The sequence below is a fragment of the Falco cherrug genome, chromosome Z (genome assembly GCF_023634085.1).
Source record: "Falco cherrug isolate bFalChe1 chromosome Z, bFalChe1.pri, whole genome shotgun sequence".
NCBI classification, from domain to species: domain Eukaryota; kingdom Metazoa; phylum Chordata; class Aves; order Falconiformes; family Falconidae; genus Falco; species Falco cherrug.
The window spans coordinates 68759110-68786751 of record NC_073720.1 but is presented as its reverse complement, the minus strand read 5'-3'; the positions used below and the strand labels follow the sequence as shown (position 1 = coordinate 68786751).

The following is a 27642-nucleotide window of genomic DNA, read 5'->3' as shown; positions in this document are numbered from 1 at the left end:
GCACTTGGAGAGGCAAACACTCATGATAAGAGTGTTAAATGAAGCTTTTCTTGGGTGGAGAAATATCTTTATGAAACTCTTCAATATAGAGGGGAAGAAAATGGGATGGCTAAATTGCACCCAAATGAGGCAATTCAGAGTTTAGAGGTTTTGTTGTTGCTTGGGAATAGTGTGGTAGTGTATCTTTCCCGCGCCTCACCCCCCACCCAGGGGCTCTTGCTTTCAGTTCTCTACCCTTTTCATGTCTCATTTATAACCCATATCATATTTTCTCTTCCAAGTCAGTGTTATTCCAAATACATATTTTTAAAGACTGCTCTACTATTGAAAAAATGAGTGTCTAGTTTTTCCCAGGAAAGCAAATTGAAGTTCATACCTAATGGACTCTGAAAAAACTGGGCCTTGTTATTGCAATGCAGTTAGTCCCCATGTGTCAGTGTGTAATAGTCCCTGGTAGATCTGGAAAGTAATTTTTAAGGTGGAACAGTAGCTTTTAACTGTTTTTAATACAGCATTTGACTTGCAAGTCCACTGTCCTTTGCACGTTTGTCCTCTACCTTTGTAAGAATTTAGTTCACCCACGGTAAGCCCCGTGCTGCTAAGCTGTCAGTTGACTTTATTTTTCAGAACAGTAAAGTCCCTTAGCTATCCTACCTTCTCTTACGCATTTTCCCAAATGTTGTCCAGGTGCTAGAGATCCAGTACAGCTGAACTCTTAAAGATATTAGGAAAAACTGGCAAAGCCTCAATTGAAAAAAGTGCTGATTTCCTAGTTATATTGTACCTGCTGACTGCTGTTAACATTTTAAAAAGCTGGAGCAAAGAGGAAGCCAAACTTTCAAGCAAATATTTTTTTCTTTGTTCCTGCACTTTCTTGCCCCCTACTTTCCTGCTGAGTTTTAAAAATTTGCCTGTAAGTCTTCAGAGCAGCAGCAGTCATGAAAAACGAGCTCTTCAACAGACTGCTGAAAGAGATCTTTTGGAAAAGGCAGCTTTGCCAACTTTCCAGAAACCGTATGACAACTACATTCATGTGTTCTGCATTAGAATTATTGAATTTCCTAGATCTAATCATTCTGTAATCGTCATGAGCTCTTCTAAGACTGTAGATGGATGTTGTGTCTGTTCCTTTTCAATTGTTTAAAGTTTGTAAGCTGGCAAAAGAACTCTTCTAATCCCTTCCTCCCACACCTGCCCTCCCCCAAGTTCACCTAGGTGGCTTAACAGTTGTTATGCTGTTGTCCCAGAATATGCATATTCCAAGGAAAATAAACTGCTCTAAAACATCATGTCAAGGTTACGTGATGTGGACCCTTTTTTCTGTTTGTTTTTGGAAACACTCAGGATTGTCAAGCTAAAACTCTGGGAATGACAAGGCCTTTTCTCTTCTTCTTGCATCGTTTCTGATATATTTAAAAATTGTAATAGCTTCCTTATTAGAGTTGAAAACATAAACTCTTGCTGCTTTGAGCTACTCTTGCAGAAACGTAATGGTTTTGGTGGGTTACTGAACAATGCCAGATTCTTATGAGCGCATTGCAGACAGCTCTTTCTGTCTCAGCAGTCAGCAAAATCAGATAGGCTTGTAGGCAAGAGGGTTTCCCAAAGTGATTGAAAAATGTCATCTAGTACATACCTCTGTAGAAGCTGAGAATGCATGTGCTGAGAAGCACCGGAAGCTTTATTAAAATAAATACAGAAATGTGTATGATCTGTTAGGTAAGGCAGGTGTTGAAGTGCCAGAACTTCTAATTACTACTCCTCATTTGCTTATGACTAGACTTGGATTGGAAGTGAAGGATGGGCAAAGGACTCTCATGTGTATTACTTTGACCCTCTGTATAGTTTACATTTCTCACTTAGGAAAGAGGTCTTAATATAGGGATTGAAAAATTATTTTGGATGAATGAGACATACAAACAGAGAAAAAGGCTTGTTAATTTTTAAGTCACTTGAAGTTCAAGGGCTTGCAGATTGTCACAAGATATGAGAAGGCAGAAATGTGAATGTTGGCCTGTAGCCTGAAAACATGCTGTTTGAATGTCATTTGTGGTAAGGTCTTTTGTCAGTGGTAAGTACAATAATTTGTTAGTAAAGATGAATGGTGCACCTTATTTCTCCCTTTTGTGTTTGTCCAGAGATCTGCCAGACCAGTTAACTGTATTTTCAGAAGTGGATTTATGCTGCAAAGGTGTTTTGTAGTCATGTCCTTTGTAATTTAAGAAATCTGATACCTTGCTCTGCCAGTTTCACTTGAAGTGTGGAGGGTACCAAACAGCCCTAAGTATGGAGAAGATTTTTTTGTGTTTTGCAAAACTTGGAAGAGACAACCCTTGCTTTAAAATCAGCTAAATACAGATAACAAAGTATCAAAGAAAGAACATTGCCTTTTTCCCCCTCTGCCCTTCTTTTTTGAACAGACTGGGGAGGAGAGAGAGGAACAGAGCAAAAGAAGATAAACCAGTTCAAGATCCCAAAGGAATGCTGACTAGAACTAAGTTTCCAGATTCCCTGCCAAGCTTGTTAAACTGCTTCTGTTACTTGATGAATTTTGGTTTTAGCTTTTCGTTCTTACTCAGGATATAGATACATTTCTGTCCCTTCTGCTCTTCTGACTTTGTTTTCCCAAGGGTACTGTCTCTGCCATAGAGTAATGATCCCAAGACTCAGGGTAAGGCTGCAATTTGCTTTGTATAGAATTATTGAATCATTTAGGTTGGAAAAGACCTTTAAGATCGAGTCCAGCAGTTAACCTAACAGTGCAAAGTTGGCTACTAAACTACGTTCCTAAGTGCCCCATCTACATAACTTTTAAATACCTCCAGGGACGGTGACTCAGCTCTTTCCTGAACATATGCAGAGTAGTGTGAAATGGTTCTTTAAAAAAATAATAAAAGATTATGAAGAAAAAACTCAGCATAGGTGGCATTTTTCTGTGCCCAAAAATCACTTGGGCAAGAGTCTGAGTAGTGTTGTACTAGTTATGCTGTCAGTATCTTTCTTGGGGTGATGGCAACGAGTTATATTACTGTTGGCTGAGTTTAGGAGCTTTTAGATAGGACTTTTCTTGAAATGTGGTCAGTATCCTTTGTTAGAGCTAGCAGTATGTGCAAAGTTTTTCTAAGACATCTGGTTAGAAGCATTGATTAAATAGTCCCGTATGTAAGCAGTACAAGTATTTTGCATCCTGTACAAATTGCCAAATGTGTAGTGAAGTTAAATAGACTTAAGGTGGAATTTTAAAATTTAACTTTAATGTCTTCAGGCTATATCATGTTTTCTTAATGTTTGATACTGTACTGTAGCCATTGAGACTTGTTCTTTTTCCATGGGTGTCGTGATTTAACCCCGGCTGGTAATTAAATGCCACACAGCCACTTGCTCACTCCCCCCCTCAGCCAGAATGATGGGGAGGAGAGTTGGAAAGGAACGTAAAACTCAAGATAAGAACAATTTCATAACTGAACTAAAATAAAAATGAAAGAACAATAATAATAACAATAGCAGTTACCATGAAAAAGGAGGGAGAGGAATAAAATCCAAAGTGGATGGAGAAAAGAAGACAGGTAATGCACAGCACAGCTGATCACCACTTGTTGACTGATGCCCAGCCAGTCCCTGAGCGATGATCAGCAGCCTTAGCAAACCCCCTGCCGGTTTCTATACTGAACATGACATTCTGTGGTATGGAATATCTCTCTGGCTAGTTCAGGAGAGCTGCCCTGGCTGTGTCCCCCCCCCAGTTTCCTGTGCCACTCCAGCCCTCTCACTGGCAGAGCCCAAGGAACTGAAAAGTCCTTGACTTAGTATAAACATCACCCAGCAACAACTCAAACCGTCAGTGTGCTGTCAGCATTGTTCTCACACCAAATCAAAAAAAAAAGCACTGCACCAGCTCCTAAGAAGAAAATTAACTCTATCCCAGCCAGAACCAGGATGATGGGACAGTAGATGTCTCTTCTGTGTCTCAGGATCTCGCTTGGTTTTGTTTTGTTGTTGTTTTTTTCTTTTTTCTTTTCCTAATGGTATCACCTAGCCATTTCTCTTCTGTTTTAGTGGGGTACCTGCTGTGGTTGACTTTGCTGCGATGCGTGATGCTGTGAAGAAACTTGGTGGGAACCCTGAAAAAATCAATCCTATCTGTCCTGTTGATCTAGTGATAGATCACTCCATCCAGGTTGACTTTAACAGACGGTAAGGATACAAAAAAACTCCTAATGGTAATAAGCAAGCCAGATGCAGTTACTGATAATAAAGGTAGTTCCATTGGTGATACTCTTAGCATTTGGACTATAACATCCTAGACTCAAAGTGTTTAAGTTAAACTGTTGTATCAAGTTGCAGTGAATTAGGTGGGGGAGTTTTGATTTTTTTCTGTGGTGCATCTCTCAGCAGCACAAGTCTGAACTAAATGTTAAAGGCTCAGTTCAGACCTGTGGTGATCATAATTTTCCATAATAACACTGCATTATTATTAGTTGCTTAGAAATAGCTTTTTTCCATATGCACTTTTTTGACCCCGTAGGGCTTTTTTCAAAAGGACGAGTGAGAATGTCTCCTTTCTTCCTTATTTATATAAGAACAGACCTAAGCTGCTCTAGCTCAGCTCTAAGGAAATCTTTGCTAGTTCAGTGCCTCCAGGCAGAAGAGCAAAACACTGATTAATATGGCCCCTGTAAGTGCAGGAAAAACATAATGCTGTTCAATCCTCAGCATGCTACGAAGAGACAAGTACTCACTAGAGCAAGGGTCTACTGAACTAATCTTCCAAACAGATCCTGCAATTACATGTTTCTCAGTTTCCTTCCACCTTCCAAACTCCAGAAGTTTTTTTTGATCTGCAGTTACCTTGCCTGCTAAAATACTCTGTGTATTTATTGTCCTCTATAGGATATAATTTCAAAGTGGGCCACGTAAGTTATAGCAATGCAAAGAAGAAAATTCCTGGAAGGTGGAGATTAAAGAACATAAAGAGCAATTTCTCAGTGCCAATATTTAGAGGTTTCTCTTGAACAAAAGTACTGAACTTCTGAGCAGAAATTGTGAAGCTTGCTGCATAGAGGAATGTTGTCAGATAGTTTTCAAATATAATTTTTTCCTACTTTTTTTAACTGTGTACTATTAAGGATATGAATTCTTACTGATGCTGTTTCATAGTTGACAGGGGAGAAAAGGGCCAAAAAATTTTGACTTAACATTGTTGAAAATCAGCTGTCTTTAGCTGTTTTACTAGAGATGCTGTATCTATTCTTAATCTTAACATAACACTAGACAGTTTAGAAACAGACTCAAAAATTAGGAAGACTCACCTAAAGACTGATCTCTGGGGAAATGGGTGTTATAGCATACTCTATTAAACTAAAACCTAACCTTTTTTCTGTTTAATTTGTGTCATATTTTTTTAAGGTCTTTGGGAAACAAGACTCTTTGTGAACAAGATATGATTTCTTCTTTACCATAGGACAAAATCAACTATTGTGATTCTTTTTCTGTATTATTTTAGTAGTAAGATATATTTTATGTTATCTGTAGTATCTAGGACTTCATTTAGATATTTTTTTGCTAATAATTACTTTTTGTCACAGCTTTTTTTGTATTTCTGTTAGGCTTGCGTGTATGTGGAGAGAACATTGGCCAGCCCTTCCGTTCAGGCCTAAGTTAGGCAGCTGATTCAAGTAAAAAGTTTGTTAACCCTGTCTGCTTTGAAGCACAGGGGCTTCAGGCAGCCCTTTTTCGTCAATGTTAATCTCTTTTTAACTGAAGTTACAGGGGAGTTGTTCCAGTTAGCCTTTACTTCTTTGCTGATAACCTCTGATTCAGGTGTTGGGAACTTCATATTGCTCTAACACATAGTGTAGCTCTTCCCAAACTACAAGTTTTAGGCCTCTCACATATGTAATATGCAGATTAGCACTCGCATTTGAACCAGACTTAAGGTATTACTTAAGATTTCTTAAATCCTTTTCACTGGTTGGCTGCAGTTTACAGCTACAGTGAGATTAAAAAAATGAGATTGATCAGCATTAACATTAGGTAATAACTCTTTTCTTACAACCTTTGGGTATATCTGACTAGACATAAATTTAGTGTGGATACTTTTGGATCTGACAGCTGATTATTTTTACTTGTAGATCAGACAGCTTGCAAAAAAATCAGGACCTGGAATTTGAAAGGAACAAAGAAAGATTTGAATTCTTAAAGGTACCAAAAGAACTAATTCTTTGGAATTTGTTTGCATGGAGAAAAGGGCTATGAACAAAAGTTCTTCTAACGCTCATATGCATTGAAAATTTTTTACTCCAATTCCTTCTGTTTCAGTGGGGCTCTCAGGCTTTTAAAAACATGAGAATTATTCCGCCAGGCTCTGGGATCATCCATCAAGTGAACTTGGAGTACTTGGCAAGAGTGGTGATGGATCAGGACGGCTACTACTATCCAGACAGTGTGGTGGGCACTGACTCGCACACCACCATGATAGACGGCTTGGGAGTGCTTGGCTGGGGTATGTGCAATAGTATGTCACGAACAGTCTGTTGACTGACAAAGCTGTGTTTCAGACTGGTGAATTGACCCTGGCTGGCAGGTTAGCCTCCAGCCAGTTGGTCACTCCTGTCAGCAGGATAGGGGAAGAGAATTGGAACAGCGAATGCAGGAAAAAACCTCATGCGTTGAGACAAAGTTTAATAAATGAAGGGAGGGGGGAGGGAAGTACACATAAGCAAGTGGTGCAGAGACCATCACCCACCAGCACACCAAAGCCCAGCCAGTCCTTGGGCAACAGCTACTTTGGAAAAATTCCCCCACCCCCTGCCTCCCAGTTTTAATGCTGAGCATGATGTTAATGTGGCATGGAATATAGAATCATAGAATGGTTTGGGTTGGGAGGGACCTTGAAGATCATCTAGTTCCAACCCCTTTGCCATGGGCACAGACACCTTCCACTGGGCCAGGCTGCTCAAAGCCCCATCCAGCCTGGCCTTGAACACCTCCAGGGATGGGGCATCCACAGCTGCTCTGGGCAACCTGTGCCAGTGCCTCACCACTCTCACAAGGAAGAATTTCTTCCTAATACCTAATGTAAATCTACCCTCTTTTAGTTTAAAACCATTACGCCTTGTCTGTCACTACACTCCCTGATAGGAGTCCCTCCCCATCTTTCCTGTAAGGCCCCTTTAGGTACTGGAAGGCTGCTGTAAGGTTGTTCTGGAGCCTTCTCTTCTCTAGGTTGAACCTGAACTCCCTCAGCCTGTCTTCATAGGAGAGGTGCTTCAGCCCTCTGAGCATCTTCAGGGCCCTCTGGACTTGCTCCAACAGGTCCATGTCCTTCTTATGTTGGGGTTCCCAAAGCTTATGTCGTGGGCAGACTTGCTGAGGGTGCACTCAATCCCAGTGTCTGTATTGCCAACAAAGATGTTGAACAGCACTGGTCCCAGTATGGAGCCCTGAGGAATGCCACTCATTACCAGGCTCCACTTGGACATTGAGTCATTGACCACAACTCTTCGAGTGTGACCATCCATCCAGTTCCTTATACACTGGGTGATCTATCTGTCAAATCCATGTTTTTCCAGTTTAGAGACAAGGTTATCATGTGGGATAGTGTCAAGAAATTTGCACAAGTCCAGGTAGATGGTGTCACTCTTCCCTCATACATCAATGCTGTAACCGTCTCACAGAAGGCCACCAGATTTATCAGGCACAATTTTCCCTTAGTGAAGCCATGTTGGCTGTCACCAATCATCTCCTTATTTTCCATGTGTCTTAGCATAGATTCCAGGAGGATCTCCTCCATGATCTTGCTGGGTGCAGAGGTGAGACTGACTGGGCCATGGTTCCCTGGGTCTTCCTTTTTTCCCCCCTTTTTGAAAACAGGGGTTACATTTCCCCTTTTCCAGTCAGTGGGAACTTCACTGAACAGCCACAGCTTCTCAAGTATGATGGATAGTGGCTTAGCCACTTCATCTGCGAGTTCACTTGGGACCCACAGATGCATCTCATCAGGTCACTTAGATGGTCTCAACCTTGATCTTCTCCTATAGTGGCAGTTCTTCATTCTCTCAGTCCCAGCCTTTGCCTTCTGTGACTTGGGCGGTGTGGCTGGAGCCGTTGCTGGTGAAGACTGGGGAAAAAAGGTCACTGAGTACCTCAGGCTCCTCCATGTCCCAGATAACCAGGTCTCCTGTTTCCTTCTGGAGAGGGCCTGCATTTTCATTAGTCCTCCTTTTATCACTGATGTACCTTTTCTTGTTGCCCTTGATGTCCCTGGCCAGATCTAATTCTGTCAGGGCTTTCGCTTTCCTTACCTGATCCGTGGCTGCTCGGACAGTTTCTCTGTATTCCTCCCAGGCTACCTGTCCTTGCTCCCACCCTCTATAGGCTTCCTTTTCGTGTTTGAGTTTGTCCAGGAGCTCCTTGTTCATCCATGCCGGCCTCCCAGTGTTTTTGCCTGACTTCCTCTGCATTGGGGTGCAGCATTCCTGAGCTTGTAGGAGGTGATCCTTGAATATTAACCAGCTTTCTTGGGCCCCTCTTTCCTGCAGGGCTTTATCCTATGGTAGTCTACAAAGCAGATCCCTGAGGAGGCCAGACTCTGCTGTCCTGAGTCCACGGTAGTATTCTTGCTGTGTACCCTCCTCGCTGTCCTAAGGATGTTGAACTCCACCATTTCATGGGCACTGCAGCCAAGGCTGTCCTTGCACTTCACGTTCTCCACCAGCTCTTCCTTGTTGGTGAGAACAAGGTCCACCATAGTATCTCTCCTCATTGGCTTCTCTGTCACTTGGAGAAGGATGTTACTGTCAATGCATTCCAAGAATTTCCTGGATTGCCTATGCCCTACTGCATTATCCCTCCAACAGATACTGTTTCCAACAGAATTATCTTTTTAATTAACATCATCTTGCATAAAATAAATTGGAAATTATTTCTCAGAACTATTGTTAGATTAAATGGGGAAGAGGATAGGAGCAGTGGTTTGGCATGCATAAGCTACTATTACAGGCAGTTTGTTCTAGCTTAGTATTAATTAAGCTAAGCAAAGGTAGAATGAGGTTTGAAAGTGGAAGATAAACATGAGAAGGTGTTTCTACAGGCAAAAAGTTATAAAACTGCTGCTTAATGCCAGATTGCTAGTAAACATGGGTTTTTTTAGATTGCATATGACTGACATCTTGATACTTTACCTTATTAAATTAGCAAAATGAAGTAGTCACTTTAATTGCATTCACTCTAATACTGAAGGTGTGCTTACACAAAGGTTCCTAGTTGTTGAAACTGTTGATGTTGGAACTTAACAGATGTAGGGAAGATAGTTCTGTCTTAATAAGTAGCTTTTCTATTAGTATTCTATACTCTTGACTCTAATATTCTTTCTTTCCTTCAAAATAACTTGTAAGTTTTTGTTTGGTGACTAATAGTCATGGTCTGCTTACATTTTGCTCACAGCACGCCATGTTCAATGCCGTGTCGGTCATTCTTTGTTTATGAATTGCATGTTTAAGTCATTAAATAAAACTTACACATCTGTTACTATAAAAGCCGTGTGTCCTCAGAGTAAGTTACTTCGATTTAGACAATAACCTATCTAATGGCTGAGGTGTAAGGATGAAGGTATGAAATGGAAAGAAATCAAAAAAGCCCAACCTTGCAGAAATAAGCAAGATGAGGAGTGCCTCAGCAGATAGCTAAGTCCTCTGCCTGACTGCTCTCCTCTTTCACACCTTAAATTGAGGAATCATCAGTCAGCTGTACTTCATGGGTTTATCTTTGGCATGTTACTTACTGTCTTTCTGAATAGTTGGATTATATACTCCTGTTGTGTACAGGTGTTGGTGGCATTGAAGCAGAAGCAGTGATGTTGGGCCAACCGATCAGCATGGTGCTTCCTGAGGTAGTTGGCTATAAGCTGCTGGGAAACCCTCAGCCACTGGTAACATCCACTGACATAGTGCTCACCATTACCAAGGTAATGAACGTGTGTGCCATTTTGCCATTACGGCTGGAAGCTATGCGTAATCTGTAGGACAGAGCCACTGTACTGCATGCTTAGGAGCCCTGTGTGTGCTTCCATGTAGTCATTATGGACTTTTTTTTACACTTTATCATTCTGTGTGGGTTGCAATCAGCTGCCCAAGGACAACTGCAAATTTGATGGGCAAATCTCTTTCTCAGAAGGCAGACAAAACAGAGCGGAGAACTGATACTGTGTGGCCTGTTCAAATCCTCACATGCAGACCTGTTGTGGAACAACAGTGCTTGTGAAAGGGTCTCGTTTCCCTGCTGCCTTAAAAGAAACATGATGTTTTTCTTTCTTGAAGTCCTTACTTAGAATAAGGCGATGTCAAACCTGGAAACAGACAGTAAGTGCTGCAGTCTGATTTCTTTGACCTGCAGGTGTTTGGCTCACATTGTATGTTTATAATACATTTATCCACTCTGTGGATTGTGACTGAATTAAGAATATTACTGGTTAGCATTATTAAGGGTTTTGGAGGTCAGAAATCTGGTACAGGTTGGTCATGGGATGCTGTCTTTAGACAGAACCTCCAAATGGGGAAAACCAATGCTTTTTTTATGAGTTCATCCACATGTGTGTGTTCATTTACAGTTTGATTCACATACTTGTGTAGTTGGTTCTTCCTGTTTCCCCATCTTCCAGGATTTCCTGGCTAAAGACCTCACACTGTTCTTCTCTCCTTAGAATGTCACGTTGAGAAAAATGCAATTGTTATAAGATAGACTGTAGTTTAAATGAGATGAAGAGCAAGTTTAGAAGGAGTACATCCCTGTACTTACTGTACCTTATTATTGAAACTACATCTGTGTCCTCATCCTTGTGACTGAGTTTACCAAAGCTTTGCAAATGGCTAAAAAGTTGAAAGCTGTATTTCATAATGTACATGACTCTTGTTCACTGCATTTGGCATTTCACTCTGAGAGACATGGAGCAAGAAGTAAAGCCTGTATATTTTACCTAGTGTATAATCAGGTCTTTGACACCTAGCAGTGACACAGGCCCTGTGTTTTTATAACAGCACCTCCGCCAAGTTGGAGTTGTGGGTAAATTCGTGGAGTTTTTTGGTCCTGGTGTAGCCCAGCTGTCAATTGCTGACCGAGCCACCATTGCCAATATGTGTCCAGAGTATGGAGCAACAGCTGCCTATTTCCCAGTGGATGATATTAGCATTGGGTACCTGATACAAACTGGTGAGTGTAAGAAGAGACTACGAGTTAAAGGTGTAATTGAAAGCAGGGACTCCAGGTCTATAAGGTGTAGTCAGCAATGGGATTGAATCAAGTGGAGCCTTCTGAGCTTGAGTGCATTTTTTTATCCGTACTTACTTATTTGGGCTGTTTTTTGCTCTTAGGGCTATGTTTAGGAAGAGCTGAGTTTTACTTTTATACAGCTAACTGCCTGCTGCTTAGGTTCCTGCTTCTGTCATCTGGATAAGCTAGGTTCAGGCAGCGCTAAGTTTTTGTTCTGCAAAAGCCACTAAGTCTGCTCAATGGCTTTGTTTCCAATGAATCTCTAGTATTTGTGCTGAAAGGGTCTTGTAGTGCAGTGTACAGCACGAACAGTGAAATAGCCTGTTAAGCATTGATTTGTTTTTCAGTCATACAGTAGTTCCTCAGTTTCATTGCATTTTATTTTTGCTGTGTCTGGCTTTCACCTTAGGCCGTGATAAAGAGAAAGTTATGTGTACAAAAAGGTATCTTGAGGCTGTGGGAATGCTAAGAGATTTCAAGAACTCCTCTCAGGATCCAGACTTCACACAGGTTAGAAACTATGCTGTTCTCTGGCTCCTTGCTTTATGCCCTGCCCTATTTCAATGTGACATTTGTCAGTTTTTCACAGAAACTAAGAAATAGTCAAAGGACTCCTCGTCCTTTGGCTTGGTTCACACATCTGTCTTAATCTAAGGCCCAGTGGCATAAGTTAGCTGTCTCTTCAGGTGTGAAAGCTTGGGCATAGGTATAGACTGGCTCTCAACTGAGCTCTAGCTGATGCAGATTCTGCAATTTTGTTCATGTGGTTTTGAGCAGTTCAGTCCAGACTCAAACACAGCGATGAAGACAGTGCGGATGTTGTCTCTGTAAGCCTTGTCCCAGTTTTACCCTTGTTCTGTTCAGCGAGTTATTTTACTGTGTGAATCACGACACTTAGAAGCTCTGTGTGGTAACCACAGACCACACAAACAGCTTTCTTTGCAAGAAAACCAAGATCTTACTTGAGTCCAGGAAACTCAAGAATATTCCTGGTTCTCTCTACAGTAAGAATTTACCTTGTAACTTATGTTCAGGTTTGCATGATTATTCAAAAATCTTAGTAAATATGAAAAGATGCAGCATACTATAATAACAAAGTTGAAACATCGCTGAGGAATAGGAAAATAGGATATTCTCTGTTTTATAATATACCGAATGTTTTACCCAAGGCCAAGATGAATAGTCTGCTTTGGTTTATGCCAGTACCAGGATTTCTTCACATCATTGTTTTCTGAAGAGGACCCTGCTGCTAGCATGTGAAAAGACATAATTCTCAAAATCATCTGTATTGTTTAGATGCTTCAGTCATACACTGAGCTTTCATAGCTGGGGTATTTTTGAGAGCTGGCAGAGTCTAAAAGTAGAACTGTTCCTTTCTTCTGATCTTTTCGTTCTCATATGTCTTAGATAATTTCTGCAAACAAACACAGTGTGCAGATTTAGCCATGGTTCAGCATCAGAGGTGGCATATCTGTGGCTTAACTGGCTTCAACTTGTTATGCAGTGCTGAACTGCTCTCACTTCCTCTTCCTGAATAGGTTGTTGAGTTGGATCTCCATACTGTTACACCTTGCTGCAGTGGACCAAAAAGACCTCAGGACAAAGTTGCTGTGTCAGATATGAAGAAGGACTTTGAGACTTGTCTGGGAGCCAAGGTAGGGACTGGGATCATTTGGGCATTTAAACTAATGCACGCTTCTAAAAGCTGTCTGGTGTTCAGGAACTACATTTCGGGGTTAACTTGTGTGTTGTTTTGTTATTGAAAAGTAAATGAGGATGTCTGAATGCAGTTTAGAAGATGACATCAACAATGGGTAGTTTAAAACTGGGGTGATGGTTCCGTCACATGAAGGTGTTCATGTCTTATTGAATTAGTAGTTCTTTCTGATTTTAGATCAGTCTTAGACCTAACATGGTCTTGACATGCACTAGGGATTTCTGAATAGGCCACGAAGGGTGTTGTTAGTAGAGTGGACCAAGTAGCTGCTGCGCTGAGCTCTGTGCTAACTACCCAGCACTTCAGCTTTCCAAGCAGGTTAAGCCCTCAGCTCCGCAATGGAGTTTTGCATTCAGTACTGAATCTATTCAGCAGATCAGAACTGCATGTGTCTCTGTGACATGGTAAAGACAGAAAAAAAAGACTTCTCTCTACATCACTCAGTCAAAAATGGTCACTGAAAGAAGAGCAAGATTTTAATTTGAATTAATATGCCCAGACAGTTAAGTTTCCAAAATCAGTTTAAATCCTTGGCTGATAGGGTAATCACCCTTGTTAAAGGCAGTATAGAACTCTCGTGATTTAAATCAACAAACTTAAACGACAGCAGTTCCCAATAATTCTTGTTTTGTTATGTTCCAAACACCGTTAAATGACCTTGTGCTTTCAGATCTCCAAACATAATTTTTCATGGTGTGAACAGTGCCTTCTTGCTCCTTGATTTTTTTGAACTGTCAGACAGGCTTTTGCCTTTCAAGTCAGCTCGTAGTATAAGTTTGAGCTGTTTGATAATGATGGCTTAAAATTTTTTTGTGTTACAGCTAGTATCTCAGGACTAGGTTGTGTAACAAGACTATACGTGGTCAGGAATCTGGAGCATATGGGAGCAAGAAGCATCTGTGCAATCTGAAGAAGGATATAGTCATGCAGGAACAAAATACATATTTTGCTGCAAAGGTTGCCTCTTTACCAGTAAACAGATAATAGGATAGACCCCAGAAAAATTGTTTTTGTCTGCCACTTTGACCAGGGATGCAAGGCTTCACCACCAGACCTAAAAATGGAATCATGGATGTGACTGACAGATGCTTCTCATTCATGAAATTCCTAGTTCATACTAATTTCCACTCACAATATTTATATTAACCATATCCTTCTGATTCTTACTTTCTCCTCCTACAGCAAGGATTCAAGGGATTCCAAATTGCCTCAGACCGACACAACAAAATAGTCAAATTTAATTTTGAGGGCTGTGACTTTGAGCTTGCTCATGGTTCAGTAGTGATTGCTGCCATTACAAGCTGTACAAACACCAGTAACCCCTCAGTTATGTTGGGGGCAGGTAAGTTTATTTGCTTAATCTGCAGTAGTTTCTTTCTGACTCTGGCTGTGTGTCCTAAAGACAAACGCAACACCGATGTAATTCTACATGCACAGAGCTGGTTTTGTCATTTGGAGTGCTAAAACTGAGTTTAGTCCCTGAGGGTAGCAGAAGGAATTCTGGAAATGGTAGCTGGAAACATGGATTGAAGAAAATGTATTTTTCCTGCACTAGCTTCTCTACAGGGCAGGCTGGAACTGAATTAACCAGCACCTCTGACACTTGTTAAATGCACAGAAGCTGTTATATAGAGCTGAGAAGAGGTTATTGAAAATCGGTCACAAGAAGCAGGACAGTGAAAAATGGTCTATGAAACTAAGGCTGAAAGTGCTCTGATCTGACCGCAGAGTACAGAACACACACTTAGCTAGGGAGTGTGTGAAGTTGTTACAGCAAGAGTCTGAGGGCAAGTAGGAGGTGAGCAGAGGAGGAAATTTGTGTTCTCAGGGATTGCCATCTTTCAGAGCCTTGTTATTTACATCTTAACTGCATCCAAGAAGTGATCAGAGGTGTGCTTTGTATCCCCCACTTTCTTGCTTATCCCTACTCAAATACTATAAAACATGTAGTCTGAGTTGTTTGTGTTAAATGTCAGGTCAGGAGGTTGTTCATTTTCGATCTGACTAGTCTGAGCAGAAAATTTCTCATTCCAAATGTGTCCTTCTGGCAACAAACTAGGAATGCAGAGTCAGCTCAGAGTTCAGCCTATAGCAGACCAGTTCAGTCCTCTTTCCCAGGTGCTTGGCTACATGCTTACGTATTTCTTTCTCTCCTCCACAAACTTATACATAGATGTTATCTGTCACTGTAAGATCATCACCACATTAGGGCTTCCGAGTTTGTCAGACTGTTTGTAGGATGCAGGCTTGTTTTCTACAAACACTGGAAGGAAAGTGCAATGGGCAATGCAAGGGCCCTTGACCAGAGAGGATTACTTACTGGCTGAAACCACCTGATTTGTCTCCTTTGTTCCTGTCTGGTGGTGGGAAGATCTTGGCTTGTGGACAACCTCTGACAGATAGTTTGCCAATGTGATATTTGTCACCTGTTGTTGGACTAGCATATGTCTTTGGGTATTCTACAGTACCAGCAGCTCACCCTCTTCCCAGGCACAACAGGTTTTTTAACTTCTAGCAACAGGGACAAGTCCATCATAAGCCAGGCTGTGGGGTGGGAAGGGAAGTGGAGGAGAGGCCTGCTCTATTTCTTACCCTTTGTGAGGAACACAATTGAACGACGTCTTGCAATTCACTTGCCCTGGACAGGACAGCCAAATCAGCATACATCTTTCTTTAGGTCCATCCTGGTCATGATCACAGAAATAGGGCTGTATTTCTTCCAAGGATCAAGAAGTAGGTTTCCTCCACAGAGGCTGTCTTTGCTCTGTCCTACTCACCTTAGGTAGGTGTATCCCTCAGTTGTGCCACCTGCTTAGGATATAGTTTCCTCAAGCATTTGGCTTCTAGGTTAATGGCATGCATTTTTTACCCTCATAGCATGGCAGAGGGAATACTGATCTTTCAGCGTGCTTGGCCTTATAGCTCTATGGGTTTAAAGTGTAGAATGCTTTGCAGATACAATTTGGTACTTTGCACACATTCAGTACTACTTAACACATAGTGGGCTGAAGAACCTAGTCCTAAGGCTCTCAATGTATGCACTCGGATTTAGTGGGCACTCTTACTGTTGCTGCCTTTCCATCCAGTAGTGCTGATGCTTTGACCTTGACAAGGAGAGGGATAAATTAATTCTTTCAGTCTCCAGTGACTGTACACTAAGTGTTGAGAACCTCCAAGATACCCACAAAAAGCATGGTAATTTGGCTTTCGGAGCAGGCTTTGAAGGGAAAGTAATGTAACGTAGAGTGCTTCCACTAAGTAATCAAGCTAAAAGAAATCCAAAATACCAATAGTTGTTTCAAACTACCACTGTATGTCCTGTGCATTAAATGATGTGCAGGGGCTGTGTGGTTGTGGGGATAGTAAGTGTATGCTGTAGTAGCTTTGACAGCCTAATCTGACTTTACAAAGGTGTTGGACTAAGGTTGCTCGAAGCAACATAAGTTCTGGCATTTCCTTGCCAGTTTTTAGAGTTTGACTTTGCATTCTTTTCAGAACTGGTATTGGCAGGAAAACAAGCCAGCAGGCTATCAGGCTATCAGATCCTAGGATGAACATTTATTTGTGGTCACATTTTCAAAAGCATCCAAGAGCTCCCATTTCCAAAGCTTCCTCTGGCAGCTAAGGAGTCCTAGCAATTTCAGGAATAGGACTGCTTTTTAAAATTCACCTGTCTACCCTTAGGCCTCCAAATCTGTTCATTTTCACACAACACTTAACACACAGAAGTCTCCCAATCATGTCTAACAGAGCTGCCAAACAGCTGACAAAGGCAAAACAGTTTGATAACATCTTCCTGTTGGACATCATGTTGGCTCAAATAAGAGCTTATGTATATTTTCTTACCTAAGTGGGTGTGTGAGAAGGAGAATGAGGCATGGGAATATGAAGTTTTGCATAGTTTGCATAGCTGCTGCTTCTTTTATGCACATCCTGGGAAGGGGTTGGAGGGGACTTGTTTTCTGAACATTCAGCTATGTATGGACAGTTCATTTAAAAGGAAGAAGTTCAGAACAAATGTGTTTCTGGTAATACATATGCTCCACTAAAACATCTCTATGCATATAGTGGTCAGGCAGCACCTCTGCAACAAGATGTACGTTGTGAGATAGCTTGTTTGTCACAAGGTCCAGAGCTGGCGCGCTCAGAGCCATTTCCTTCTGAGGGCAGCAAGTCATATGTGGGCAGTTATTTCAGCAGTGGATCGCTAGACCACCATAAGAGGGAAGTTAACAATTCTTCATTGCATTTATTGTGACATACTTGTCTTCTGAATTGTGTTCTGAGTTTTGAATGTCTGTCTGGTGCCGCAGTGTGAGTACACCTTGTTGAATGCAACCTCCATCAGCTTTCCAGTGGAGCAGAAATTGCAGGCTGGATCTACAGTTCAACAGAGCACTTGAGCTCTAGCTGTTTTTTCTTGAGTTAATGCTGTTGGCTTACTGTACCGTTTCATTGCTGAAAATGGAGCCTTTTCTGTTTTTCAGTTATTTAATGATCCTTCTGTTAACCTGTTGATCCATCAGACTGTCACACTTCCAGGAAAAACCGCAATATACCCTTTGCATTTTTCAGGATTGCTTGCTAAGAAAGCTGTTGAAGCTGGTTTGACAGTGAAGCCATACATTAAAACTAGCCTGTCCCCAGGAAGCGGGGTTGTCACTTACTATCTGAGGGAGAGTGGAGTTATGAGTTACCTTTCCCAACTAGGGTAAGAGTGCTTTCCTTACTGTTGTCTTGTGGCTGCTTAGCTAAAAGCATTGACAGCAAGTGATGCAATAGAATAACTGTTTCCCTGTACAGCTTAGAAGATATGTCACGTGCTGTGTGGCATGATCCTGTATGAGTTAACTCATTGCTGTTGTGCTGGCTGACTGTGCCAATGAACGAGAAGGTGTGTTGCCTGCTGTAGCTTCTTGAAGACTCATGTTCTTAAGCGGGAAAATGGGCTATTTTGCAAGACTAATGGTTTTTAAATAGCATAAATGACACTATAGTGTTATTCATCTTGCTAGATAACACATTTCCCAGATATTCATTCTGTGAGCACAGACAGTCACTGCAATGATAAAAGTCGAGCATTCTCAAAAATGCTGGTTTTGGCAGCAATTCGATTGTTAAAACAGTACATCTTCTAAAAGTGACCCTGCCAACTGCTAAGAGGTTAAACATCTTTCTCCAAAATAGCTTTTTGTTCACTGATGGTTTTTGTGCTCTGTCTAGGTTTGATGTGGTGGGTTATGGCTGTATGACATGTATTGGCAATAGTGGACCCCTACCAGAATCTGTTGTTGAGGCCATTACACAGGTATGCAGTTTTTTCCTGTGCAGCATAGGTAAGCTATTCTGAGCTGTGTTATGCTGTGCACTAACTCTTCTCAGCTGTGTGTGAAGTAAATTCAGCCTGTATTCTGAGGTGGGAGGTGCTTTGGGATTGCTTGAAAAGAGGCAGTTCTGTGACTGTCCAGTCATTGATGTTGCAGCACAGTGCATCCCGACAGATCTGCTGGGTATATGGAGTCTGCAAGCACCTCAGCTACCTTTGTCTCAAACTCTCTTACAGGGAGACCTCGTAGCAGTGGGTGTGTTGTCTGGCAATAGGAATTTCGAAGGGCGCGTCCATCCCAACACCCGTGCTAACTACCTAGCCTCCCCACCACTGGTAATAGCCTATGCAATTGCAGGGACTGTTCGGATCGACTTTGAGAAAGAGCCTTTGGGTAAGACAGTATCAGGATGCTTCTTTTCACAGCTTATAGACTAAACTAGTTGGAATTATGCTCTTCAGAAACATTTGTCCTAGGGAGATGCTGAGTACCTCTGGGACACAAAGCATGCAATTGTTAAGAAACAGAGCAACAAGGAGTCTGTATGATGGAGAAAGGGGGAAGCCAAGCCTGACCAGTGTGCTAATTAAACAGGGGCACCTTTTCAGTGATAATTGGATGACAGTCTGTCATGAGCAACCTGACCTAGTAGACTTCCTCTGAGCAGGAAGTTCATCTAGACAACCCTCAAAGGTCCTTTCCAATCTAAATTATTCTGGAAGGCCCTTGGAAATCACAAAAGAAGCCATATGTACAGGCATCATCAAGTTTATGAGGCCCTCTTCTGTCAGACCCTTGTAGGTGAAATAAAGTGTGTCTCATGAGTGTTAACAGGGTTAGAAGGAACACATACCTAAAGAACACCATGGTAAACTTTTTCTTCCTTAATGGAAAATTTATTCAACAAACATAAAAATACCATTTTCTACAGGAATAAATGCTTCAGGGAAGAAGATTTACCTGAAAGATATCTGGCCAACAAGAAATGAGATTCAAGCTGTTGAGCGTCAGTTTGTTATTCCTGGGATGTTCAAGGAGGTCTACCAAAAAATAGAGGTGAATTAATCCCCTGGACTGTAGTTTGATTGATGTACTGTGCTGTTCTAAAGATGTTAAATAAGTTGGTCTTCATAACAAAATGAACCCCAAACATAATATATATTGTCACAAGAATTTCCCAAAGTGCTTTAAGAAATAGATAGGGCTTTTGCTGAAGTCAAATTTGAGTTTTACCTGGATTCTGAAGTAATTTCCTTGATTCTGAAAACTTAGAAATTGATTCTGAAAACTTAGAAATTGATGGGATGTCTTGGTATGTTTTTCAGACAGTAAACAAGTCTTGGAATGCCTTGGATGCTCCTTCAGATACACTATATACTTGGAATCCTAAGTCAACTTATATCAAGTCTCCACCTTTCTTTGATGGTCTGGTACGTGCACACTTTCCCTTTGAATCAAACAGAAGTGTGTAGTCAAGGTCAAAGGTGAAGCAAAGCCATTTTGAGGGGCCTGGGAGCATCCATCATCATAGCCTGTTGTGGCTTTGGTTCTCAAATGTTTGAATTACAGTATTGTGTTCATTTTAATACAAAGGCATGAGTGAATCTGAAAATTCTAAGGATTCCCTGTCGCTTCAGGGCTTTTGAAAAGTCTTTTTCCTTTTAAGGTGAAAAACTTTTAAATAGTCACAAAACAAGTGAGGGAAAAGGACAGGAAACAAAGCCCACCGTTCTGCTTGCCTGTATTTTGCACCAAATAATTCAGTGTTCAGATGGCTATTTCAGTACTATTTGAAAGAAAATGCAGATTTCAATACATGCAGATGCAGAGTAATCCTGTGGGGTTTTTGTCTGCATTCATGCATGTACTACAGGAAGTCTTGGCTAATTTTTTTGTCTCTATTTTCTTCATCTTGAACTTGCTGACGGCCAGCCAGGAAATCACATTTTGTCCAAAACATAAACATTTTTAATAGGGTTCGGGTTTTTTTCTTTCTTCTAACATATAAAAAGGGAGACCTTATTTTCAGTTTGCACTTTCAAGAAAGGTAAAGGAATTCTGTGGCATTTTCTAATGATTATGTTTTTATTTATGATGGTTTAGACTTTGGCTCTTCAGACCCCAAAAACAATAGAAGGTGCTTATGTCCTGTTGAGTTTTGGGGATTCTGTGACAACTGACCACATATCTCCAGCTGGGAATATAGCAAGAAATAGTCCTGCAGCCCGTTATTTGACCAGCAGAGGGTAAGCACTGCTTCTTGTTACAGACTGGGAAGAGGAAACAAGCCACAACTACTATACCATGTTACAGCCGCACATATCTGGTGGTGTTTTGCATATGCTTGTATACCTTCATGGATGCCTGGAGAATATATAAAAGAAGAAAGAAAAACATTTCTTTCTCTGCTGTTTCAGCAGCTCTCACCAAGTGTGAGAACTTGCACAGAGTATGCATGTCTGTTACACTGGAGAGCTAAAGACTTTTGTATGGACAGAGGGGAGGAAGATAACTTTCAGGCTAGTTTACAGTAAGTGTATTCATAAATAAAGGAATAAGGATTTGTGCCCCTAATGAAACAAAATTATCACGGTCCTTATTGCCAAAAATTGTTTTGGTTTTATACTTGCTTCTTCTAGCATGTGCAACTATTTAATAGATCCAGACTGTCAAGAGCTATAGACCAGGGGTCCTCAAACTGTTTAACCAGGGGGCCGGCGCAGATGCAGTGGCAGGCAGTCATCTGCGGCTGCTTGGTTTCCCCCCCCAACCCCTGGCGGGGGGGGGGGGGGGGGGGGGGGGGGGAACGACGGGGGGTTCTGTAAATCCCGGGGGCCGGATTGAGGAACCTGGGGGGCCGTATCCAGCCCGCAGGCCATAGTTTGAGGACCCCTGCTATAGAATATCCAGAAATATAGGTTTCAGTGCAGCTGCAAAAACTGGCAAAGCTATTGTGGTTAGAGTCCAAACTGCTGTAAAATATCAGGCTTTTTCCATGGCCTGGGTTCAACTTAAGGCATGATTAGGACGTGCTGAGTTGCCCTATCCAGTCTTAACAGATAATACTTTTATTCTCTGGTTTAGTACTTCTTATAGCTTCAGTGATCTTTTGAGGAACAGGACTGACATTGTACAAGAAATAGATATTCACTAGACCTAGTAATTCTGGAGGGGAAATTGATTAAAACATGATTTGCTGACAACTAACGTCTCTGGACTCTTTGGCCCTGTGCTGTCAGTCACTTTGAAATCTAAATAGCCCTACAGAAATTACAAAACAGATGTACGTCATAGCTGCTGTTTGGATGTAGCCCAGTGCAAACAGTCAATTTTCAGTCACATTCCAGCATATTCTTTGTTTACTGTTTAGGCTGGAGTGTCCCCTTATTCCAATACCTCTACTTGTGGATTAACTTTTTCTTCTGTAGTTCTAATTTGTAGCAGGGATGCTCTGTGCCTTTTAGATGTTTAGCACAGTGGTGTCTCTACCTTTGTTCTAGGTGCTGTGGTAATATAAGTAACAAGGAAGATTTTCAGTAGCCAGCTATTAAGAAAAGAATTGTATTGTGTCTTCTGACCTAACAGGAACTGTATCCTTGCACCACTATCAGATACCATTTACTAGGGCAAGGGATGACAATACTGTGGAAGCTGCTTTCTGTGACCAAGCTGTAGGCATACTTCTATTTTTTTTACTTTATTTTTTTCCTCCAAAAAAAGAATAAAAGTAGAAATATTGGCTAAATGGATGCTACCGCCATGATGGGAACTATGTTCATATCTGCCTTAAAAACATCAGTTCATTAATTTCTTTTTTTAAAGCACAGAGTGCTTCAGTCTAAAAAAAAACAAAACATGTTTCCTTTTTTTGTTGGGTTTTTTTTCCCTTAATAGCTTGACTCCTCGAGAGTTCAATTCTTACGGCTCCCGCAGAGGGAATGATGCTGTCATGGCCAGAGGAACATTTGCAAACATTCGCTTGGTGAACAAATTTGTTGATAAACAAGGACCTCAGACTGTCCATTTCCCTTCCGGGGAAACTGTAAGTACACTTGCTCCTCTAAACTAAGGCTCATTGACAGTAGAGTGGATTAGTAGTGGCTTTCCTTCTTACAGCTTAGGTCATTTACTTAACTGCCTTTGTAGTAAAGCTGATGAGGGGAAGCTGTATTGACCTCGGGAAGCAGGTCAGGCATACCTACTGCTATCAGGCTTATCACTGGAGGGTATAACCACTGTAAAGTGGTAATGGAAGGTGCAGGTTTGTGCTGGGAGTGAGATCAGACCACAAAGAAGCCACAAATCACTGTGATTAATATCCTTAAAGTGCTGCTTGGCAGAAAGTATGGGCTTCAGCTGTTTATGTGGGGACACTTCTTTCCTTGTTTCCCTGGAACCGTGCTTCCACCCCCAAAAAGTGAATTAAGGTGTTGGGCATTTTCATTCCAGCTGGATGTGTTTGATGCTGCAGAAAGATACAAGCAGGCTGGCCATCCTCTGATTGTGCTGGCTGGGAAGGAATACGGTGCAGGAAGTTCCAGAGACTGGGCAGCTAAAGGACCATTCCTCTTGGTGAGTGACTGCAGTAAACCAGAAGGAGGTCAGTACTTAAAAGCGCGTAGTCAAGAAGACTAGCTTATGACCAGCGTCCTGGGTTGCTCATTCTTACTTCTGATAGCCAGAGCTATTTTGAAATCTCAGCTTCCTCCAAGAGTCATAGTAACGTTGCAAAAGCTGGGCAAATATTCCTAGATCCTGTTCAGACTGGAAGCCTTGACTGATCTTCAGCTAGAAATCCAGAAGGCTACACGAGAAAGGCCATTTTCTTTACTTCTGCTTCCCATAACCCCGTAAACCTTGGGTCTCCTTCCAGCTGCCTTCTTCAGCTCACTTAGCAGGGAAGATAGGAAGTGTAGGAGAAAAGTGGTACCAGTGAAAATGAAATTTAGCGTGGCTTCAATATGCAGATTGCAGGGATGCTTAACAGTATTGTTATAGGAGCCTAACAGAAATCCGCATACAGTGGAAACACCTGTTGCATTCTTTGTCTGCCTATTCTACATTATTTACCAACCTGAACTCTGATTCAAGCTTCCTTGTGGAATTTGTGAAGGCAAAAGTTTTAGGAGAGCTGGTGTGTAAGATTACATTTATCTGTGTTTGGGGGGTGGGTTGAGGGGGTTTGTTCCAGTGGTAATTTTTTTGTCTTTACTGTATTAATATGTAAAAATTCAGAAATTAATTAAACTGCATCCTGGAACTTGTAGTGTAAGAGGGTAACACTTAATTAGCAAGAATTATGGAAATGCCTAGTGGTGCTTTACTTAAAACATGTTAAAGAAGTATACAGGATTCCCAAGAAAGCAACAGCCTGGCAATCAGATTTCTTTTAAAGATTTTTAAAAGTTAACATATAATCAAGTCATCCTGGACAGTCCACTGTCAGACACGATCTGCTGACCCTGCCAGTAGCTGGTAAATGAAATGGAGGGGGCCACAAATGTACCAATTTCCTTCCCATGAGCACAGAAGACTATCCTGAACCATAAAGATAACTATACCTGTTTTGTATTTCCCAGGGTGTCAAGGCTGTACTTGCTGAAAGCTATGAGAGAATTCATCGAAGCAACTTAGTAGGGATGGGAGTGATTCCTCTGCAGTATTTACCTGGTGAGGATGCAGGGGTTTTAAAACTCACTGGACGGGAGCGTTACACGATTGTCATTCCTGAAAAACTAAAACCTCAGATGAAAATTGAGATTAAGGTACGAGACACCAAAGGTCTGAATTTTCTGACTCACTATAATTTCACTCAGAATTAACTGACTCTTCAAACAACTTGCTTTCATATGGCAGTAAGCTTCTCTTACCTAAGGAAGGGAGAATTGTCATGGAGAAAGGGATGAAAACAGTCATTCTAGTAGAGATTTGCTGTGATGGGATATAAAAGCAGCATGAGCAAACTCTTTTACTTAGCACAAAGCAGTCCTGTATTTTGGACCAGTCTTTCAAAGTCCACTATAAATTTTTCTGTCTCATTTAAATGTTTGAAGCACAATAGAACGTGAACTGTAACTGTTAAATTAAATACATTAAACTAATTTATTTAAACAAATTTAAAATAATTCATTGACAATTCAACTGACAGAATACTGTTCACTGCAGCATTAAAAGTGAAGTTTAAGTGTACCCAGCATAAAATCTAAACTTCAGGCCCTGTATTTGAAAGACTTCTTTTTGTCTAGCTTTGCCTCTAAACCTATGCCTTTTTTTGAAAAATATTGGCATCTGTGATAAAATTTGGTTTATTCTTGATTAGAACATCTGTAAAACTGACTTAATTAGCCTAATAGCATCAAAGTCTGCTCTTCTACTGCAGTTAGTAAAACAATGTACTTACTGCATGTTCATTTAATGCAGGTGGTCTCCCTGAATTAGTTTCTAACAATAGGTGTTTACATGTGCCCCATTAACTGCCCTGAAGCAGAGGAACTATAGGTACCAAAGAGTCCGTCAGTTTACCAGTCGGAGGTGAACATTGTGCATTCATCTGGAAGTACCTGACCAGGGGAGTCTTCAGTAAAATACAAGTATTTTATTCACTTCATGCAGTTGTCTTTGTGCTTTTCTGACTCCCAAATGCTAGGCCTCAGAGAAAGTGAATGAAATTAGTATTGCTGCTGTACCTAAGCCAGAAGAATGACTACATAGGAAAATGTTAAGAATTAGCATAACCATTTGAAAGGGTGGTCAGCTTTCATGCCCCTGGGCTTGTATCAATAAATCTAAATGAGACAGCAAATGCAATGCAAGGAAACTCCATACCATGTTTATTACAGTTTGTTTTAAAGCACTTCCCTCTTGAGCAGCTGGCTGTAGTCTAGCATGGGAAGAAATACTGATGTTGAGTGCCTGTTCACTTCAACTTTCCATCACAATTCCTTGAGATGGCAAAACTGTCTTAATAGTCCTTATTTTACTATGATGTCATGTAATATGTGGAAGGTTCTGCTGTTTGAATGACTTTCTTTGACCCCAACAGCTGGATACCGGGAAAACCTTTCATGCCATCATGAGATTTGACACTGATGTGGAGCTCACTTACTTCCACAATGGCGGCATTCTGAACTACATGATCCGTAAAATGGCGGCCTAATCATAACATAAAGCAAAAACGTCCAGGTGCAAGCCTGCCTGCTTCTCGTGAGCACAATGAAACTATGGTAATCATAAATTTGAAAGCGTGAACCATAAAGCAAACATTTTTTTCGTGAATTGTATTAGAAGGCTTGTTTACAATGCTGAATTAATCTGTGTATCAGGAAACTGGACACACTTGTCCAATTGAAGTAAACAGCATTTATTATCTGTTTCATATGGTGGTCGGCTTCACTTACCTTAGAATACAGTGCAGAAGTCATTAAAATACTGCTGGAATCTGTGGAAGTGTTGAGGATCATGTGCTGATTTTATACATTTCGTCCATTTAGTTTGACTCTGAAGTTAAGTTCTATGCTCATATCATATCAGTGGTGCAAAAATTAACTGACAGTATAAAAAATAATTTTTATTCCTTCCTGATTATCTGATAGTGACTAGCTTTCTTATGCAGTTGACCAGAATCTGAATCTAATACTGAAATTAATTATTTAGCTGTTTATTAATTTTGAAAGCCATGAACTTTGTTGTTAAAAATGTGGAAAGGTGGACCTATTGGGGATAATATTTCTAATGCATAAAATTAAATTTATTTTGAAGAAGTTTGGTGTGTTTTGTCATGTTATCCTCAGTACCGCGACGCAAACAGAGCTTTGACTTTAGACTCCTGTCATTGTCCATGTAGGAACAAAGTCATACAAGTCTTGCATTCTCATATTTTAATTCATGTTTCTTTGAATAATCTGCATGAGACACGGTGAATACAAATACTGTCAAATACTGACAGTCTTCTGTAACCCAACAGAATACTTCTGTGATGTACTTCTGTCTGTTTTGTATCTTCAGGTAGACAGGCTACCAAAATTTCAAGATCCTTGTCAGCAACTGATAACTGACAGTTATCAACCAGTGATTACACTAATGCATTCACTGAAGTCAGTGACTGCCCAATCCACAATACCACATGAATCTATCTACAGTGATAACAAATACCCTCTTAGGCACAGATAAACAAGGTTATAGTACTGGTGAAATAATGTAAAACTAATAATAATTGTAATGAAGAGGAGAGGGAGAGAGAGGAATAAAATCCAAAGGGAAAAAAACCCAGTGGTGCACAGTACAATTGCTCACCACCCACTGACCAATGCCCAGCCGGCCTCCCAGCAGTGACCAGTGGTTCCCGGCCCTCTCTCCCCACTTTACATACTGAACATGACGTTCTGTGGTATGGAATATCCCTCTGGCTACTTCAGGTCAGCTGTCCTGGCTTTGCTCCCTCCGGGCTTCTTGTGCACCTGCTCACAGAGCATGGGAAACTGAAAAGTCCTTGATTTAGAGATTATTCTCATACTAAATCCAAAACCCAGCACTGTACCAGCTACTAAGAAGAAAACTAATTCTATCCCAGCTAAGACCAGGACAAGTACTAATTCTTACTCCTAGCTGTATTTAGAGCAACAGCCGCAACAACTGAGTGGAAAAACTCCTTCAAAGTATTCTACTATAATTTTAGTGCAGTTGGCTCCAGCCGTATCTAGAAAAAAACAATGAAAATAGTTCTGAAAGAAGTCGGGAGGATTAAGGAGGGGATACATATTGCACTGTACCTGCAACAAGTTATTCTTGCTTGATTACAGCAGAGCTCCTCTAGTGAATCCAGCAAAGGCCCACTAAGGTGTTGCAGGATCTAGAGCATCTCTCTTAGGAGGACAAGCTGAGAGAGCTGGGACTATTTAGCCTGGTGAAGAGAAGGCTCAGGGACATCTCCACTGTTTGTGTACAAATACCTGAACGGAGGGCACAAAGAAGGTGCAGCCAGGCTCTCTGTGATGCTTAATGACAGGGCAAGAAGCAACAGGCACAAACGGAAACACAGGAGTTTTGCTCTGAACATTAGGACACACTTTTTTACTGGGAGGGTGATGAAGTACTGACTGGAAAAGATTGCCCAGACAGGTTGTGGTGTCTTCATTTGGATATGTTCCAACACTACGTGGTTATGGTCCTGGGCAAACTACTGGAGGTCACAAGATGACCCCTAGAGGTTCCTCCCAACCACAGTCATTCCGTGATGCTATGAAACATTTTAACAGAAAGCTGTTAATGTGGTCATAATCTTGAGCGTTACTTAGTAATAAATGTGCAACTTTGGGTTCAGTTTAAAAAAACAGA

At 41.1% G+C, this 27642-nt stretch overlaps 1 protein-coding gene across 2 annotated transcripts in view; it reads left to right on the top strand.

The window, feature by feature from the left end:
• ACO1 (aconitase 1) overlaps positions 1 to 26069 on the top strand; it is a 39218-nt gene extending 13149 nt beyond the window's left edge. For both annotated transcript variants that reach the window (XM_055699519.1, XM_005432945.4), the window contains exons 4-21: positions 4057 to 4194; positions 6132 to 6201; positions 6319 to 6502; positions 9825 to 9964; positions 11034 to 11205; positions 11675 to 11775; positions 12804 to 12920; positions 14165 to 14324; positions 17558 to 17693; positions 18206 to 18290; positions 18546 to 18702; positions 19241 to 19365; positions 19635 to 19739; positions 20413 to 20555; positions 22204 to 22351; positions 22759 to 22881; positions 23889 to 24074; positions 25352 to 26069. In XM_055699519.1, the coding sequence (XP_055555494.1) occupies positions 4057 to 4194; positions 6132 to 6201; positions 6319 to 6502; positions 9825 to 9964; positions 11034 to 11205; positions 11675 to 11775; positions 12804 to 12920; positions 14165 to 14324; positions 17558 to 17693; positions 18206 to 18290; positions 18546 to 18702; positions 19241 to 19365; positions 19635 to 19739; positions 20413 to 20555; positions 22204 to 22351; positions 22759 to 22881; positions 23889 to 24074; positions 25352 to 25465 (2404 nt within the window). In that variant the 3' untranslated portion in view covers positions 25466 to 26069. The remainder of the gene's footprint in view (positions 1 to 4056; positions 4195 to 6131; positions 6202 to 6318; positions 6503 to 9824; positions 9965 to 11033; positions 11206 to 11674; positions 11776 to 12803; positions 12921 to 14164; positions 14325 to 17557; positions 17694 to 18205; positions 18291 to 18545; positions 18703 to 19240; positions 19366 to 19634; positions 19740 to 20412; positions 20556 to 22203; positions 22352 to 22758; positions 22882 to 23888; positions 24075 to 25351) is intronic.
• The last annotated feature ends 1573 nt before the right edge of the window (positions 26070 to 27642 follow it).